The sequence below is a fragment of the Paroedura picta genome, chromosome 3 (genome assembly GCF_049243985.1).
Source record: "Paroedura picta isolate Pp20150507F chromosome 3, Ppicta_v3.0, whole genome shotgun sequence".
In the NCBI taxonomy this organism is placed as follows: domain Eukaryota; kingdom Metazoa; phylum Chordata; class Lepidosauria; order Squamata; family Gekkonidae; genus Paroedura; species Paroedura picta.
Genome location: NC_135371.1, coordinates 24,924,941 through 24,943,124, shown reverse-complemented (window position 1 = coordinate 24,943,124; position 18,184 = coordinate 24,924,941). Strand labels below are relative to the sequence as shown.

General features: G+C 41.7%; 1 protein-coding gene across 1 annotated transcript in view; it reads left to right on the top strand.

The window, feature by feature from the left end:
• Positions 1–12,743, top strand: part of TMF1 (TATA element modulatory factor 1) — a 29,802-nt gene extending 17,059 nt beyond the window's left edge. Inside the window, exons 9-17 of the mRNA XM_077325130.1 lie at positions 228–320; positions 1,526–1,682; positions 3,732–3,924; positions 4,480–4,549; positions 4,634–4,726; positions 5,827–5,946; positions 6,869–7,015; positions 7,884–8,009; positions 9,439–12,743. Coding sequence (XP_077181245.1) covers positions 228–320; positions 1,526–1,682; positions 3,732–3,924; positions 4,480–4,549; positions 4,634–4,726; positions 5,827–5,946; positions 6,869–7,015; positions 7,884–8,009; positions 9,439–9,582 — 1,143 coding nt within the window. The 3' untranslated portion in view covers positions 9,583–12,743. The remainder of the gene's footprint in view (positions 1–227; positions 321–1,525; positions 1,683–3,731; positions 3,925–4,479; positions 4,550–4,633; positions 4,727–5,826; positions 5,947–6,868; positions 7,016–7,883; positions 8,010–9,438) is intronic.
• The last annotated feature ends 5,441 nt before the right edge of the window (positions 12,744–18,184 follow it).

The following is an 18,184-nucleotide window of genomic DNA, read 5'->3' as shown; positions in this document are numbered from 1 at the left end:
TTAGACCAGAGTAAAGTAAGTTGCATTTATATACTTAATGCTTTAACTGAAGAATTTCTTTTTGTCAGTTCTTATTTACTTTGTGCAGCAATTTAAAATACTCTGTTCCAAGTGTAACGTTACAGTTCTGTAAGTGCAAAGTGAAGTTTCAATATATCACTGATATATGGATGAAAGGCTTTGTGTGTTTAATGAAATGTAGTGTATCTTCATTCCTGTTTACACAGGTGGCAGATTTAAGACTGGCCCTGCAGCGTGCAGAGCAGCAGACGGCTAGAAAGGAAGATTATTTCCGCCAAGAAATTGCTGAACTGCAAGAGGTACACTAGTGATTACTTCTGTATGGTGTTAAACTGTATGGAGCCTTCTTAATACCCCTAGAACTATGTTTATTCACAGGGTTATTATTATTATTTTTTCTTGCAAGGTAAAGCCGACAAGAATGAATTTTAAAAGTTTGTTTAGGGTCTTTTAAAAGCTTGAACAAGGTTATTGTGTCTGAAGGCTATACTGTTGAGCTAGCTAGAGAGCTAGATGTATACTCCCTTGGAGGCACTCATGGAGGCATACAGGTAACTCTTACTTCCCCCATTCCATCAGCTCCAGTTTGGTTGGGACTTGTTCCAATAATTTTTTTCCCTCAAGACGCTTGCTACTCTGAGTGAAAAGGGGAATAGATCGAACCACACAGCTGAGGTTTCTTATCTGTGTGAAAATACTGTATTCACCATATTGGGGTTTTTATTTGGCTGCCACTGGAAGTTTCAAATGTATTTCTCTTAGTAGACAGTTAAGAGAGCAAGGCCATTGGTGTCCACCCTATCTCAGTACTCTTCAGCATTTAATACAGTGGTTTTCAAAACTTGTCCCTTGTTCTGAAGACGTTCCATCTTTTGTACTCCCTTCCCTCCACTGCAGTATGTCAGAATCTCTGTTTATCAGATGAATGGCTTGGTGGAGCTCCCCTTGTTGTGGATTAAGATCATCTTCCATTTGTTCCTCCAAACTCTAGTTTAGCTGTTGATGTGGACAATTCTTCATTAGTTCTTTAGTTCCATTTTCCATCTCACCTGCTGAAGGTCCTCTTCTGTGTGCCCCAACTTGGTTGCTACCAGAAAGCTTTCTAAAGTGGCCCCTCATCTATGGAATGCGTTTCCTGTTAGTTAGGCTGTTAGTTAGGGCCTTAGAGGCGAAGGCTTATATATCTATCCATTATTTATAAACAAAAGCTATTATTTTGTTTGTCTGTCTTGGCAGACGCCCAAGGTAACATGTAAGTATGAAGAATTAAGAATTTATGTAAACCAAGAATTAAGCTTCTCTTGGCAAGAAATCTTGCTTTAAAAATATACATATAGCTTACACATATAGTTTTATAGGATACTACTTGCAGCTCTACTTTAAAACAACATATTGACAGCTAGTATTGGTTCTGGTAAAATAGTTTGCATATTAAAATGTGGCAAACGTAAATGTTAATATTATTGCTGTTCTAGGGCTTCATTTATCCCATTTCTGATTTTAGAGACTTCAAGAAGCAGAGACTCGCAATCAGGAGCTCAGCCAAAGTGTTACCTCTGCTACAAGGCCACTGTTGCGGCAAATAGAAAACCTGCAGGTGACCTTGGGTGCACAGACCACATCTTGGGAGAAACTAGAGAAAAATCTTTCTGATAGGCTGGGTAAGGCAAAAAGTTACCTGTTTTATAGAAGGATCAGGAAGGATTTTTCATGTAATGAGAACACCATGAATTCCCACTGAAAGCAAAAAATTAAGAGGCAGAGTTTTGATTAACATTTCTGTATTTTTTTTCAAAAAAACTTGATTCAAATAAATGTTTCAGAATGTAACCATCCATGTGTTCATCTAGGCATATGCATGCACATGTGGGCTTAGTATCATCGTTAACAGTAATAATTTCATTTATAACCTGCTTTTCTCACTGAAAACAGATTACAAAATACAGAATACAGCTCAATCAGTCATCAGTCAGAAAAGAATTCCAGAAGCAATGCATTAGGACTAGGATTATTAATAACTAGTAAAAAAGCCCATTGTATCCAGAAGACAATGGGCGCTAGCAGGCAGGGACCAGAGCGAGGGGCAGGCGAGGGACAGAGCAAGGGACAGGCTACCTGAAAGAGGAGGCGGGTGGCAGCTCCTCGGCGTCTCGTGGTTTTTGGTGGGGAGTCCCAGGCGTGGTGTGCTGGGCTGCGGCGGCTCCTCTTCGTTTTTTTGATCTTCTGCGGCTGGGGGGGGTTGGTTCTTTCTGCTGCTTCTCGGAGGCCACGCCCGTGGATCGGGCCGCGCCCGGCCGCGCCCGCGGATTGGGCCGCGCGGGCGCGGCCTGGCCCTGATTCCCTCTCGGCGGCTGGAGTCTTGCCTCGGCTGGAGTCTTGCTGGAGTCTCGGCGGCTGGAGGTTCTCGGCGGCTGGAGTCTTGCCAGGGGCTCCCTCAGGCGGCTCGCAGTTACTGGGGCTGGGAATCAGAGGGACCAATCGGCAGGCGCTTCGCTCTGATTGTCTGATGGTCCCTCTGATTGTCTGATGGTCCAATCTGGATCCAATCTCTGATGGTCCAATCTGGACCCTTCCTCATCCCGGACACATCCCGCCCCAGAACCCCTTACTATTTTATTTAGTCCGTGGCGCCCGCGGCGCCACGGGCGGTGTACAGATTATTGCATGCCATCAAGTAGCAACAAGTCAACCCAAAGGCCAATGGGGCTTTTGAGGCAAGAGATGGGCAGAGATGGTTTGCCATTGCCTTCCTCTGCACAGTCTTCCCTGGCAATCTCCCATCCAAGTACTGAGCACTCTTAGCTTCCAAGATATGATGAGATGGAGATGTACCATACCATTCCACCCCCGCCTTGAGCTGCAGAGCTGAAAATCTTGAACCTGAAAGTGCATTGATTTGACTGGTTAGGATTTGCATGTGCATGAGCAAACTGAACTTCCATAGACAAGGCTTGTGTGTGTGGCCCCAGGTTTCATCATACAACTAGCATAAAAGCCCATTGTAGGAAAAATACAATGGGTGATAGGTTTTCCCCACCACCTGACCCAGGCAGGCCTTCTGAGGCTGCACCCAGGCAGGCCTTCTCAGAGCGGGAAGAGTGTTGGTGGGGGCAGGCTCCCTCCCTTCTGCCATCCAAGCCCGCAGTGCTAGGCCCTCCCTCCCAGCTCCCGCTTGCTGCCTGGCTTGCTGTGGGCTGGCACTTCTTTCATGTGGAAGAAGACGGAGGGGGATGCAGCCAGGGGTGGGACAGCTTACCTGATTGGCCGTCCATTGGATGGATGGCCAGTCAGGTAGGCAATGAGTCCCAAGTCCTTCCACCACCCCAGTTCGGCTTTATTTATGTTACAGATATCAAATGTTACCTCACAAAATCCCCAAGATTTAGGAACAATCTGTGTGCTGTGTGTGCATGCTCAAAATTGGAACAAATTGTACAGGTTTTTTTGAACCCTGATCATTGTAAATAAAGTTTGATAAAAACTAGGATTAGAGGAAATGTTCAAAGTGGAATGTAAGCCGAATTACTTTGTAAGGGAGGAGAGTGAAATAAACATATAGTCTGTCATTCAACATTGAAACTTTCAGATAATTAGTAGTAATGCAAACGTATCTAAATTTATGGAAAAGGCTAAGTATCTTTGCTGTTATTCTAAGCAATAGATGCCTAAATGTAATATTTAGTGGTACAATGCATATTTGTTGTTCTTAGGGGAATCGCAGACTGCTCTAGCAGCCCAGATGGAGAGAGAACGAGCTGCTACAGAAGAACTTCTTTCCAATAAAATCCAGTTATCTTCTGCTGAATCACAGAATAGTCTCCTCAGACAAGAAAATAGCCGCCTACAAGCTCAGCTAGAAACTGAGAAAACCAGACTTAGGAAACTGGAAAATGAAAACAATCGGTAAGTTACTTTTTAAAATGTATACTTTCTAGGAAATATGCATGGTTTTTTTTAGCCATTGTGGAATGTTAGCATTATCTGTTGCTTTCAAAACTAGATTCAAATGAGTAGCCGTGTTGGTCTGAAGTAGCACAATAAAGAGTCCAGTAGCACCTTTAAGACCCAACAACAATTTTTTCAGGGCATGAGCTTTTGAGTGCAAGCACTCTTCGTCAGACTAAGAACAGACCATCATAACGGTAGGAATATATAAGCAAAAGTTAATCTTGTTACATTAGTAAACTGTGTCACAGCATCCAAACACAGCCATATGATAACTCTCTGCCAAACCAGCCAATCAAACCCCTCGAAACCATTTGTATCACAAGAACATATTAGAAATAAAACTGTCAAAGCCAGTGATCTAACAATACAGATTTTTCATCCTGTGGATAACCAGAGACGGAAACAGGGATGAATTGCTTTTGTCTTAAAATTCTGGTTGTATGAACTCATAATAGAAATGCATTTTATTGATTTTTTCCACTACAGACTTTTTCTTTCTCTTTAACGCAGGTATGAAGTTGAGCTTGAGAATCTTAAAGAAGAGTATATTAAAACTGTTGAAGATGCAAAGAAAGAAAAGGTTTGTTTAATTTCTTGATAAAATATGGTTTTAGTATAATATAGAGTTCCCACTGAGTTAAGACTTCTGTGTTTCTCTCCTTAGGCACTGTTAGCTACTCAGTTAGAAATGGAGAAAATGAAAGTAGAACAAGAAAAAAAGAAAGCGGTCTTTGCACAAGAAACAGCAAAAGAAAAGGTACTATTCCGATCCTGGTTCCACCTGGGTACAAGGCAACTTCATGTGTTTGCATGATACTTTGTTTTGTAGCCTTGGTTTCTCTGGGAATCTGCTTCCAGTGCTTTTTGTGCATGTCTTCCTCCTTCCCCTTTCCTTGGTCCTCTTGACTGTGAACCTCTACTTTGGTCCTCATGTTTTTTCTATTTTTTTTTCTTGATTACATTTAGGAAAGGTTAATCCTCATCCCCATTGACTAAAATATATTCACTGGGGCATGATTTAAAAAAAAATAATAATCTTTTTACCAAGAGTCATATTGCCCTGAGGAGGCAATCTTCAAATCATAGGATTATTTAGAACTTGGGATTTTAAGCAGCCTCATTCTCCTGTTTGCACTGGCTTTTGACAACCAGTGGAGTTGAGGAGTTTTATACCAGTTTGTAGATAAAATATCAGACCTTGCATCTCTCTCACAGGCCCTTAAAAAAGTGGCATGCAGCAAATGGGAATTTAGCTTGGCATGAAGAAGATGGCGGATTGCCTTCAGGCACATGAGTCTTGTTGAACACATGCCTTGCATATATAATACGTAGATCATTAATATACCAGTGTAATTAAAAATACCTTGACTAGAGTATCCTTATTATGACCTATTTTTCCCTTGTGGCTTGGGGGCATTTGATTATCTTCTATACTTGGTGGTTGATAGTGGGTTAAAGATTAGCAACCAGTATCTTAATCTGTTTATAAAATAATATGGATTCCTTGAATTGACAGATATACAGTTAATCCTCAAGCCACAACTATGAATGTACTTATAGAATTGAGAACTTTGTGAGACTTCAAGGCTTCATTCTCTTGTGTAAATACTAGGATTTTTAATAAACTAGTCCACAAAACTCAAGGAGAATAATTTATAAAGACGGTATATAAATATAATAAATAAATAATAAGACTGTTGTTTAATTTTGCCCATCCAGATTGTAAGAGCAGAACCCACGCTTACTATACCTTCATCCTGATGCAAGCAAAACATGAGTTTGTGCTCATTCAGAAAACCACACTGATCCCTGTTTTTTTTCCCTTTTTTTCCCTGGATACTATGTATTTCCCTCAAGGAACGCAAATTATTTACTCTGTCCACAACAGAAACTGTCTCAAGTACTCCAACGCTGTCACGTTCAAGCTCTGTAAGTGGGGTTGATATGGCGGGCCTCCAGGCCTCCTTCATATCCCAGGTATAGTAATACTTTTGCACTTGCTGCTTATGAGTGTAATTTACTGTCAATCACGGTTTCTTTATGTTAGTATTTTAGTTGTATCCAGCTAAATTGTCAGGCAAATATGTGAATGCTTAAAGTGATTTTGCTCCTGAATTATATCTAAAGGAATGAATATGGGAATGCCAACAGAAAGTAATTATACAGTACTATGTAGTAGTTATGTGGCGCTGTTTTGTTTGAGTGGCTTACATTTGTGATAGAATATGGTTAAGTCCCATAAGAATTCCAATTGTACTTAAATTTTACCTTAGCCCAATTTTCCAGTTAATTCTGCAAACCACTGAAATATCTTTGCTGCAACTATTGCCTAGACTTTTTTGAAATTTAGTTTTAATTTTTTTTTTGGTTTCCCGCCTTTCTTCACTTTCTTCAAGGACATCAAAGTGTTGTATGTGCCCCTCTCCTATTTTTATCTTCATAACAACCTGTTATTTAGGCTAAGGTGACAGATAAAGTAACTGATCCACAGATAAGCAGGCCTTTGGAGTCAATGTTTCAGGTCCAAGCCCAGTATTCTATCCTCTACACCAGATTGTTTTTGTCATCACCTTATTTTTAAAATAACTTTGATTGTAGAATCATTAGGCGGGATCCCAATGATATTTCTGCTATTAGGAATGTTTCTTATTACAACAGAGTTTTCCTGTCTCCCTTCTCTTGCTGCAGCTCACAGAATTCCCTGAAATGCTGCTTCTGGGGCACAGGGAGGGAAAAATGGGAGGTCTGCAGTAGGAAGGAGGGAATTGGTAAATATAGCCCTCCTTTTTCCATCAGCAGAAATTATCATCCGGATCCAGCCCATTTTTCCTATTCTTTTAGCACCATTCTACCTTAAATTCTTTTAGTACCCAGTTTCACAAGTCTCACGTACTTACAGGATGACTCTCATGATCATTCCTTCGGATCAATGTCTGCAAGTGGGAGCAATCTCTACGATGCAGTGAGAATGGGAGCAGGTTCAAGTATCATTGAAAATCTACAGTCACAGTTAAAATTACGTGATGGAGAAATTTCTCATCTGCAGGTAACCTTAGTATTACATATGCCTGTTCATGTATGTATGCAGGAACATGTTCCACCACAAGCAATATTACTCGTAATATGTATCTAATCACTCCCTCCTCCCCCCCTCTTGTTTTGCCAGAATTCCTCTGAAGAGTGTTCAGAAATATTTGATTTAGAACCCATTTGTTTGTCTTTTTTGTGTCCATAGTATCTGTAAAGCTCTCGTCTTACACATTTCAAATTAATCAGCTTTTTTCCTCTCAGTTTTCATCATTGCCCAACTTTCACATCTATACCTAATCTATACCTAATAATAATGGGGAATACAAGAACTCTCCACTGAATCAACTTTCTTCTTGCCAGTTTTCATCACTACCCAACTTTCACATACATAATAAAATAATGGGGAATACAGTGGTATGAATTAAGGGTCTATCTCCTTCTAATTTTTTTGTTTCAGTCTCACTTTTAGTTGATGGAGCCAAGGAACAGAAAATCTTTAACAATTTCATTGTTTTCATAATCAACCCTTTAAGTTATGTAATTCTTTAGTAGTCATTACTTTCTTCTTGATTTCAGCTGTAATCCTACTTTCTGCTTTAACATTCAACAGTTGTTTCAGGTCCTCAGTAATGTGCTGTCCCAGTGTTCTCCCAGTAATGTGCTGTCATTTGCTTGTCTCAAATTGTTTATGTTCCTCCCACCAATTTTCACTTCACTGTCATCTAAATTTAATCCAGATGGAGGAAAACATATTGTGCAGTTGAATTAACTCGCTTTTTCCAGAATTATGCTTGGTTAAGTAATAACCCTTTATGTCTTAATTGAGTCAGGATTCATTGGTAAATGATCATCAAAATCTAATTGTGAAGTACTTATTATCTCAGCTGGAAATTGGAAACCTTGAAAGAACTCGATCAATAATGGCAGAAGAACTGGTAAAATTAACAAATCAAAATGATGACTTGGAAGAAAAAGTAAAGGAGATACCCAAGCTACGTGCACAACTAAGGGTAGGATTTATTATCATATTGTATTGTACTTTAACAATGTGGTTAGCTGCCCAGAGATGCAAGTGAGGGGTAGGATATAAATTTAATTAACAACAATAATAATAATAGGTGTATTTTATTTATTTATACTATATATATTCGGTATTGAGTATAAATTTGCAATCTGTGTAAGCTAAAAGGCTTTTGAAGGACAGTTTACTGAATCAGATCCCTGCAATGGGAAAAAATGGATCTTATTTGGAAAATGGTAGTAATTTCTTTTTAGTAAAATTTGAGAAATTGCTTTTTAAGGTCAGTAATGACAAACGGATCTGTTACAGTTAGTGGGTGGTGGTGGTGGGTGGTTATAGACAAAATAGATGTTTCAGAGGGTGGACTGGATGGCATTGTACCCCAGTGAGGTTCCAGTCATCTCCAGGCTCCATCCCCAAATCTCCAGGAGTTTCCCAACCTGGATCTGGCAACCCTACCACCCTATCCCCTGCCAGTGGCTAGAGGGGTTCTGGCAACTCGATCCCTCATGAAACTTGAATTTTCAGTGCTTGTCTGTTGGGGACAATGTAGTTTCTCTCACATGCACACTCTTGACACACCAATAAAAATAAGAAAACTGCTGGAGGTTTGGCTTTGGCTCCGAAACATCCCTTAAGCCCATCAGAGCTTTTAAAGTATGAATAATTTAAATAAAAACAGGATCCAGCTGCCAGATCGATAGTAGCATAAAATAGAAGATTAACTAACAGGAGGTTTAACTATATCTATAATGTTTTGACTAATATGGACCAGTATCCTCTCCTCCCCTCCCCTTATATGAGGCTTCCCTCTATTGCAGTGGTCCCCAACCTTTTTATCACCGGGGACTGTCAATGCTTGACAATTTTACTGAGGCCCGGGGGGGGGGGGGGGAGGGGGTAGTCTTTTGCTGAGGGACGTTGCCACCACCGCCTGAGCCCCTGCTCCACTTGCTTTCCCGCCGGCGCCCCTGACTTTCCGCCGCTCACTGGGAGGCCGCTGCCAGCAGCAGCTGCGCAGTGCCATGCTGAGGGGGAGCCCCAGCCATGGCGGCCGCTGGAGAGCACCAAAGGTGAGCCGGCGGCAGAGTGGCAGAGCAGCCCCCGAGGCAGCAGCTGAGGAGGAGGACGAGGAGCCACGGCCCGGTACTGACTGATCTACAGACGGGTCCTGGTCCCCAGAACAGGAGTTGGGGACCACTGTTCTATTGGACATATTGTTACTTCTACCATGACCAGCTGCATAGCAATGGCTACAAAGCAAACTATTATGTGCTTAGAATTTTATAGAAACTGCCGCAAGCCTGTCATTGGGGAGGGGCAGTCTATAAATTAAATTATAGATAAATAAAGTTAATCATTTTTGTTGTTGCAACTATTGACAGCAAGTTGGTAACAAACAGGTCATGTTGTTCTAGGATCTGGATCAGAGATATAATACTATTCTCCAGATGTATGGTGAGAAAGCAGAAGAGGCAGAAGAACTGAGGTTGGACCTTGAAGATGTGAAAAACATGTACAAGACTCAAATTGATGAACTTCTAAAGCAAAGACACTGTTAATTACTGTTGAAGTTGCCATTTGAAAACAATGTTGCATTAAACTTTAGGGAATTCATGTAAATTTAGATGACTTGTAAAGATTCTGTACTATGATTATGCTGTAGAGCTCATATGTTGGAAGAATCGTTATGCTTTCATGGTGGTTGACTGTTGACAGTTAAATTATTTGTGAAATATTTAAAATAAATCTTATATCCATGGCTTTATCTTAACGCAGACTAAAAGGCAGGGTATCTTACATCTGTACAGTAGCACATAAATCGACAGGTTAATATTGAATAATCACTCAGCAGGGAGTTCTTAATTGCAGCTGTTGCAGAATGTGCCTAAATAATTCTTCTGATAGTTATCTGACATCCTGATATTCATCTAAATGGAAGAACAATATCATTTATTAAATGGATTGATTGATTTCAAGCACATTACTGAAACAGAAGGGATGGGTTCTTTTAATACTTTAAAGAGCAAGCAAATGAATTAACACTTGGATTTGTACTATGATACCTAACCAGGTAGAGTTACATATTATGTTGCCCACAAAGGCAATTGTTTGCCTTTGACCCCAATTATTTATACTGAAAAAAGAAACCAAATTTCCTCCTATTTGATAAGTATTTGGTTCCATTTCCCCTATGGGGTTGCATTCCTAAAGCTTAATACACTGCCATTTAGAGAAGGTTATTTAGCTTCTTTAATGGCATTCAGTTAGATGATGCAGAGCTGAATAATTTTTTGAGGAAGGAAGGGGAAAAGATGCTTATATATTCACACTCTGAAATGGTTACTCCCCCCCCCCCCCGATCTCATTTGTTAAGTGTGCGTTAATGCACTTTAATTTAAACGCAGATAAAACTAGATGTTTCAAACTGTTTCCTGTAATTTAAAAAAAGTTAGAAGGAAAAAAAGCAATCAGAGCACCTTAAACTGCCTTTCCAGAAACTTAGCCTAAATGAGGCAGCAAACGTCCATTGATATGATTCACTGAAGGATTCAGAGCGCTGTTCTACTTACTGTGGGTAAAAAATTGATCTCCATAAACTTAACCTTAAACAGCTGTTCTGCAGAAAGGTATGGTTAATACATTAGAAAACGAATCCTCAGCTACTCCTCTTTAAAAATAAAAAACCTTTTGTTCAGAAATTGAAACATCTGTTTTCAAATGAAATTGCATTTGCTCATAAATACACATTTTCACAGAGTGGATTTCACATATCAGGTGATTCTTCCTACTTGCCAGTTCCCTGATAATTCTGTATATTGATTCTGGAGACATTTTCCCCAATCCAATATATCTGCAGAGTCGTTTGATTCTCCCCATGTCAAAAAATTGTCCTGCCTGAAAAAGTTTTGGATTTCATACTGCTGCAGGGAGAGGGGGAGGAGGCAAGAAAATCAGGGTCTCTGGCAAGACACTGTTGCACCTATGGAAAAGCTCCAGTCAATCCAAGCCACTGTATTTGGGGGGAGGCGGCGTGTGGTTCTAGCATATGCTTCTCCCTGATACACTAGTTTTTCTGTATGTAGGAGCATTTAACTTAATGAAGCACGTGATCACATCATTCTGATTCAAAGTGCTACATTCCCCACAGGCCAACACTGGTAAAAAGAAGTTCGTATTTTTTTAGCATGCAACCAGACATGTAGTTAATTCTAATAGAATTCTTTGGCTCAAAAAAATGCAGTTCAAACTGCTGTATTATAAGCTTGCCCTTCTAGTATGAGAATAGATTTTGGCATTAGCACTGCCCTGCCTGTATTCCCAGTGCTGGGATGATTTTGAAACTTCTGCCCATTCTTGCAAACATACAGCATATTTAAAACCAGTGAAAAGCCTGCAAGTGTTGATGAGTTTTAGAATCCAAATTTAGGTTCAGTCTTGCCATATAACATCTGCTCCTCTTCATCATACTAACCTCTGACAGTCAACAAGTTATAAGTGGTATTTCTCTCTTGAAGTTTTAAATGCACTTTATAGTTCAAAAACACACCACTGCTGTCATTGGTTTGTGCAGGTTCATTTGCCTAATATTTTTCAAGGCCACATTAGTTCATCCTGTGTCTCTGTACCTGCCAAAAGCATCTTGCAAGTGTGAGCATTATGTTGATGTCTCCCCCTGTAGAAATGTGTGCTTACTGATCTGCTTTTGGAGTTTTTTGCATTTGTCAATAGATACATAAAACACTTGAAGCTGTTTTTGTGCATATAGAGCCATAGATGTAATCACTTTGAATGTGGAAAATGACCTGCATAGTATTGGTGTAAGAAGTGATATGACAAGAAAGAGGATTTAGTCATAGCCTGGAGATGCATTTTGTTGTTTTGTTCTGGCAGAATTGTGTAGCTGCACCTATGGCAGCATTCAGATGTCCAGGCAAACTTGTGTTAGTGATGGGCACGAAATTTGGCTTGTTTAGGGTACTCTTGTGTTTATCTCTCTTTGTGTTTAGAACGTGAATGGAAGCTTTCCTGGTTTGGGGAAACCTTAAACTCCAATTTACCATAGCATTCAAATGTGTGTGATGAGGTTGGAAGTTTTCCTTCCAAAATCAATAAGAAAACAAAACTCCGCTTTGCTTTCAGACATCGCAGTACCTTGGAGTTTGATCCAAGGTTTGTTTAATCAGGGATATTTCAGTCCTGTTCCATATGCAAAGGTAAGGGTATGTAAGCACAACAAACAAGCAGAGGTTTTAATGTGATCTGAATATGGTCTATGATTCGGGTCTGGTATAATAAGGCATATAGGAAGAAATGTTGCCTTCTACAAAACCTTCAACACATTGTTCAGGAGCTGGTTACAATACATAAAAACTCTTGAAATAAGACAATGGCCTCTGTGCACGTGGAATTGTGCACATAATCAAGCCAGACCCTTATCTAGTACTGACTGGAATAATATTTGAGTTGAATCATCTAAAACTAGGGCTGGTATGTTTTTATACTTTTAACCTGTTACTGCTGTGTTAGCACGGTTTTCCTTCCTGCTTTCCAAGAAACAGTCTTAAGAGAATACATAGTACATTTTTATAAAGGGTTGTAAACTAGTTTAAATAGAGTATGTACATTAATGAACTATTACAGAAATGAGGCTGTTGAGTTGAACAATAATGTAAATAATTTAAACCTTTAAATCTTGGTCCAAATAAAGTATTTGAGTTAACTGAGTGTTTAAGAGTCTTTTTACGGAAAAGCTGAAGGCCAGTGTTGATGTTTGAGATATTTTAATGGCAGCCTATCTGCAAATAAGGTAGCACCGGAAAACATAAGTGACCTTCCAAATGGAACTGGAAGCATTGAATTGAGACTGTATTTCTAATTGAATTGAGATGGTAGCAAGTAAGCTGGGTGGAATATCTTCACTCTAGGACTGTCTTTACCTATCAGTCTGGATTGGTTAAACTGGGGCCAAACTAAGTTCTCTTCAGTGGGGCAAAGTTCTCCAAAACTGGTTAGGTCACGCCTCCACTCATTCCAGGTAGGGCTATGCAAATCAGTATGCTTTTCCAGGACAAGAGTGGGCTGTCCCAGGCATAGAACAGCCAAGCTCCCCAGTACAACAAACATGGTTTATCTTTAATCACCTTAATAACCTAAGCCTCCAGGGAGGGTAGTATGTAAATATCTGTACACCGCCCGTGGCGCCACGGGCGCCACGGACTAAATAAAACTGTAAGCCCTCCTGGGGCGGGATGTGTCCGGGATGAGGAAGGGTCCGGATTGGACCCTTCCTCATGACAGACAATCGGAGGGACCAATCGGCAGGCGCAAAGCGCCTGCCGATTGGTCCCTCTGATTCCCAGCAACTGCGAGCCGCGCGCAGCGCGGCTCGCAGTTGCTCCCGGCCTGACGCCCAAGGGAACTCCCGGCAGTCGCGCGGAGCGCGGCTGCCGGGGGCTCCCTGCTTCCTCCATTGATGTCGCTGCCGCCGCCGCCGTCGATGTGGGACCTTCCGGGAGCTCCCTGCTTCCTCCGTTGATGGCGGCTCTTCCGGCGGAAACAGTCATGGCGCCATTGTCGATCGCGTTGTCGTCGCCACCGCCCGCATCTGATGTGGGACCTCGCGTCAGGCCGCCGGGCAGGGAGTCCCCAGCAGTCGCGCGGAGCGCGGCTGCCAGGGGCTCCCTGCCCGGCGGCCTGATGCGAGATCCTACATCAGATGCGGGCGGCGGCAGCGGCGTGATGGACGATGGCGCCATGACTGTTTCCGCCGGAAGAGCCGCCATCAACGGAGGAAGCGGCGCCGCGATCTCAGGCGGCGCCCGCCCAGCGAACGGCGGAGCCTGGGCCGCGATCGCCGCTGGGCCCATGCTTCGCCGCGCTGCCAAGCCGCAGCAGCAGCAGCAACTCCCCCGCCAGCGCCACGGGCCGCCGAAGAGCCACTTCAGGAGCCGGCGAAGAGCAGCCGGCAGGAGCCGCGGAGGTGTGCGCAGAGGAGCTCAACCCGCAGCCGAGGAGCCACCGAGGAGCAGCAGCCCTCTTTCAGGTAGCCTTTCGTCCCTTGCTCTCGCCGCTGCTTGCTAGAGCCCATTGTATAAAGAATACAATGGGCTTTTTTTACTAGTAATAAATAAATAACAGTAAGTATAATAGAAACCATGTTTTCAATGTCCACTACATAAACATCAACCGATGAACAAAATCTGCCAGAATACACAGAAGAACAATGAGGTGGGATAACTGTAGAACTTTGCCTCAGGTAAGATGAGGAAAAATTGTTTGGTTGCCATTTTGTTATGGGCTGGCCTGCCACACTCGTTGGGGCTTGTTGAATTGAAAGATTTCAGTCTGAGGGGAAAAGCCCATCCTGAGGTCCTGGCTGGTGAGCATGCAGTTTGTAAATTATATAGGGCTCAGAAGACTACCTCACTACACTACTATAACTCACTCTTTCCAATGTGGGGCTGGGCTCCTGCAGCCTATCAATCTTTTCCAACCAAGGTGCTCACTCCTCCCTTGGGCTCTGTCCTATGGTGGCATTTCAAGCCCAAATAGCCTCTCATTAATTATTGAATAGTCCATTCCCTGCAACTGCTGTGTGGCAGCAGGGGATCCAAACCTAATTATTCTTTTAAAAAACAAACATCTGCTTTAGTGCTTAATCTACCCAGTTCTCCTACAACCAACTTAAACATTCAATTATATGCTCCCCTTCTTATCTATGGAATTCCAAACACTATGCTAGACTTGCATGCAGTGAGGTGAAGCTGAAGAATGATTTCCCCGGCATCTTACAGAGTGAACTTCATAACAAAGCAGGGAGCCTGCAGCTAAGTATCTGGACTCACGTCACTCTGGCTTGACTGCTTTAACGCACCGTACTTGCCTCAAAAGACCCCTTTGGAGATAAAATAAAATCAGAGTCCAGTGGCACCTTTAAGTACTCAGTTTCACAAGTCTCACATTGTACTTACAGGATGACTCTCATGATCATTTATTCAAGGCGTGAGCTTTCGAGTGCAAACACACTTCCTCAGACTATGAACTGGCCATCATGACAATGGGAATATATAAGCAAAACTTAATCCTGTTACATTAGTAAACTGTGTCACAGCATCCACACACAGCCACATGATAATTCTTTGCTAAACCAACCAATCTACTTCAGACCAACACGGCTACTCGTTTGAATCTACCCTTTGGAGATAGGCAAGCTTAGCACTCATCCTAGCAAAGCGTTCTTGAAGCGTGCCTGGTTTAGTCATTCAATAGCTAGCATAGCATTTCACACAGATGTACTATAAATGTCTTGCTTTCTACCCATTGTCCTTCAACTCCTGGCAGCTGTCCCTTTCTCTTTTTTCTGGATTCATCAGGACTCTTTAGATAGATAAATTGTAACCTTCCACACAAACACACAAAAAATAACAGAGCTGATAAAATTTGGATTTAAAGATGAAATATCAACTTCCCTGGTGTCATGTTCATGTATCACTCAAGGTAGCCAGCTGGCTCTCTCCCACGAGTCCCCCTCCCTGGTTCTCAGGGCCATCTGGTTTCCTATAAAATTCCAAATACTGTGGCTATGCTTTTCTGCCTCTAGGTGTCAAGTTGTAAACCGTGCATGCTCTTTGTAGGTAAAGTATGCATCCTGAAAGATCACAGACTGTGAGAACAAATGGGGGGGGGGGCATACTGGGCTCTGTAACTGCTTCCTTTTGTACCTTATCTGCGTTAGTGACAAAGTGTCCAATGTAGTTGTTTGCAGTCTCTCCAAATAAACTACTGAAATTCTACTTAAGACTCAGAGTTTGCCTTCTTGGGGAAAATTGCCACAGAAAATTGCCCAGCACTTTAGGCCTTCGTTTTAATTGCTAGCCAGAGAAGAACTCTTAAGAAATAACTCAACTTGCCTAAGCTTTAAATCAGGTACATTTGTATTCTAAACAATGTGATTATGACATTTGGGTACAGCAGAATTCAGTGCTAGAACAGCAATTGGCATTAACCTTTTAAGCCCAAGGATGAAATATCTTATGAATGATTCAAATGAGTAGCCATGTTGGTCTGAAGTAGTAGCACAATAAAATCAACAAAGATTTATTCAAGGCGTGAGCTTTCGAGTGCAAGCTGGACAGAGAGTGCTTGCACTCGAAAGCTCATGCCTTGAATAAATCTTTTTTGGTCTTAAAGGTGCTACTGGACTCTGATTTTATTATCTTATGAACGAGTTCATTGTAGTCCTGGTGATGTTATGATGGACCCACTGACAAGAGTGAGTACTGAATGGATTCCCCAAGACCTGTCAGGTTGGGGAAATGGTGACTATTTGCTGCTAGCTAGTGATAACTAAGATGACCGTAATACAACCATTAACTGGCAGCAGAGCCTGGTATTTTTACGGCGTACCATTTGAGGGGAAGCAGGTCTTAAAGACATATAAAGGCAGTGTGTAAGAAGAGATATTTCTTAGTGTCTGCAATTATCTTACAAAGTTAGGCTTTTCTAAACTAATAATGGAATTGCATACGCAAGGTGTAGACAATTGTCCATGTTTTATTGCATCGTCCCTTATATACTGAAGAGCGGAAATGGCTAATCATGCCCCTCCTCACACGCTTTCAGCCTCTAGAAAGCTGCTTTCAGCATGCAGAGAGTTTACTGAACTATCTTGTGGGTGACAGGCAAAATAGTCTAATGTATTATAGCAAAGTTTTGTCATATAGTCATCCATAAATGCAGATCATTTTTAACAATGAGCAAGTGCCAACAATGTGGTTTTTATAGCGAATCGTTTTATACTTGTTTACTCCATTGTTCAATCAGCATTTCTTATGTATAACTGATTAGATTATATAATATCTGTGTGATATAGCAGGTCTTTTGTTCACCTGTACGGAACTCAATGTATTTTTTATATTTGTACGTTGGAAATTTGCTGAACGTATTAAATAAACTGGAATAACTTGGCATATTCAAGGTGTCTTAATGGAAAACTGCTTCCAAGATGTTTTTATAATGGCACATCCACTTGATTTTGTTTGTTCTCATAGAATTAACAAAAGCAGCATCTCTCAGCAACTGACACGTAATTGCTTTGTAATGTTTTCAAAACACATCCCTTAAAAAAACAAGGCGATCTGGGCTGTCTACCCATTTCATGGTTTGTTTGAAGGGCAAATAAAATGTGCAGTTTGTTCCAGACAAATGTTTTCTTTCTTAAAAATAATTTGCTGTAATGCAGTAGATGGAATAATTTCTACACAGCTTTTTAAAGATTTTGTTTCCTTTGGGAGTAAATAGCTTGAGAACTGGAGCAAAAACTGGGTTGAGTCAGTTCAAGATGTGGAGGAAGCAGAACAATGGTGGCTGGGTTGCATTTCCTACGCTGAGGTTGCAGAGGCTTTCCTGTAGCTACTGAAAGACCCACATGATTTGCCTTTTTGCTGCGTGCATGATTAATTGGCTTTAACAACTACATTTAAAAACCCGTATTTTGAAGGCAAGTTGTATTATTTGGCAAGTGCAGATATGATACATTTGCAGCATCAACAAACACACACAAACTTAAAACGAGGTGGTTTTATATCCCAGGTGCTTTTTTATATAATGAAAAATGTTAGTGGTGGCTATGCTTTGGGGTCATTGTCCTAAAAGGGGGGAAGGTACGGCCACTTCTCGAGGCATTCTATCACAAAAAATGCACACAGGGAAACCTTCCCCCTCCTGCCCCCAACAGTCATGTGGCTGCAACAGCTTAAACTAAGGTGACCAGATTTTAACACTGGTAAAGCGGGACACCATTGATGGGGGGGGGGGGGTCTTGATTAAAAATTTGGTCTATATGGAGCAACAAAAATGTTCATAGAATGCATAGAATGCAAAAATAGTATTGTAATATATATATATTTTCTTGCAACATAAGTACAATTTGCCGGGTGCCCCCAGATGTCCCTCCAAAAGTGGGACAATCTGGTCACCTTAGCTTAAACCGGTCATCGCCCCAGAATGATAACGGCCTGCACGGGCTAGTTCCCCTCCTCCCAGCGTCGAGAGAGGCTCCTGCCGGACTGCTTGCTGGGAAGCTCCAGGTGGAGCAGGGAGCCGCGGGAAGGCGGCCCAAGAGCCGGGAAGGAGGGACGGAGGGGGCGGGTCTTTGCTCGC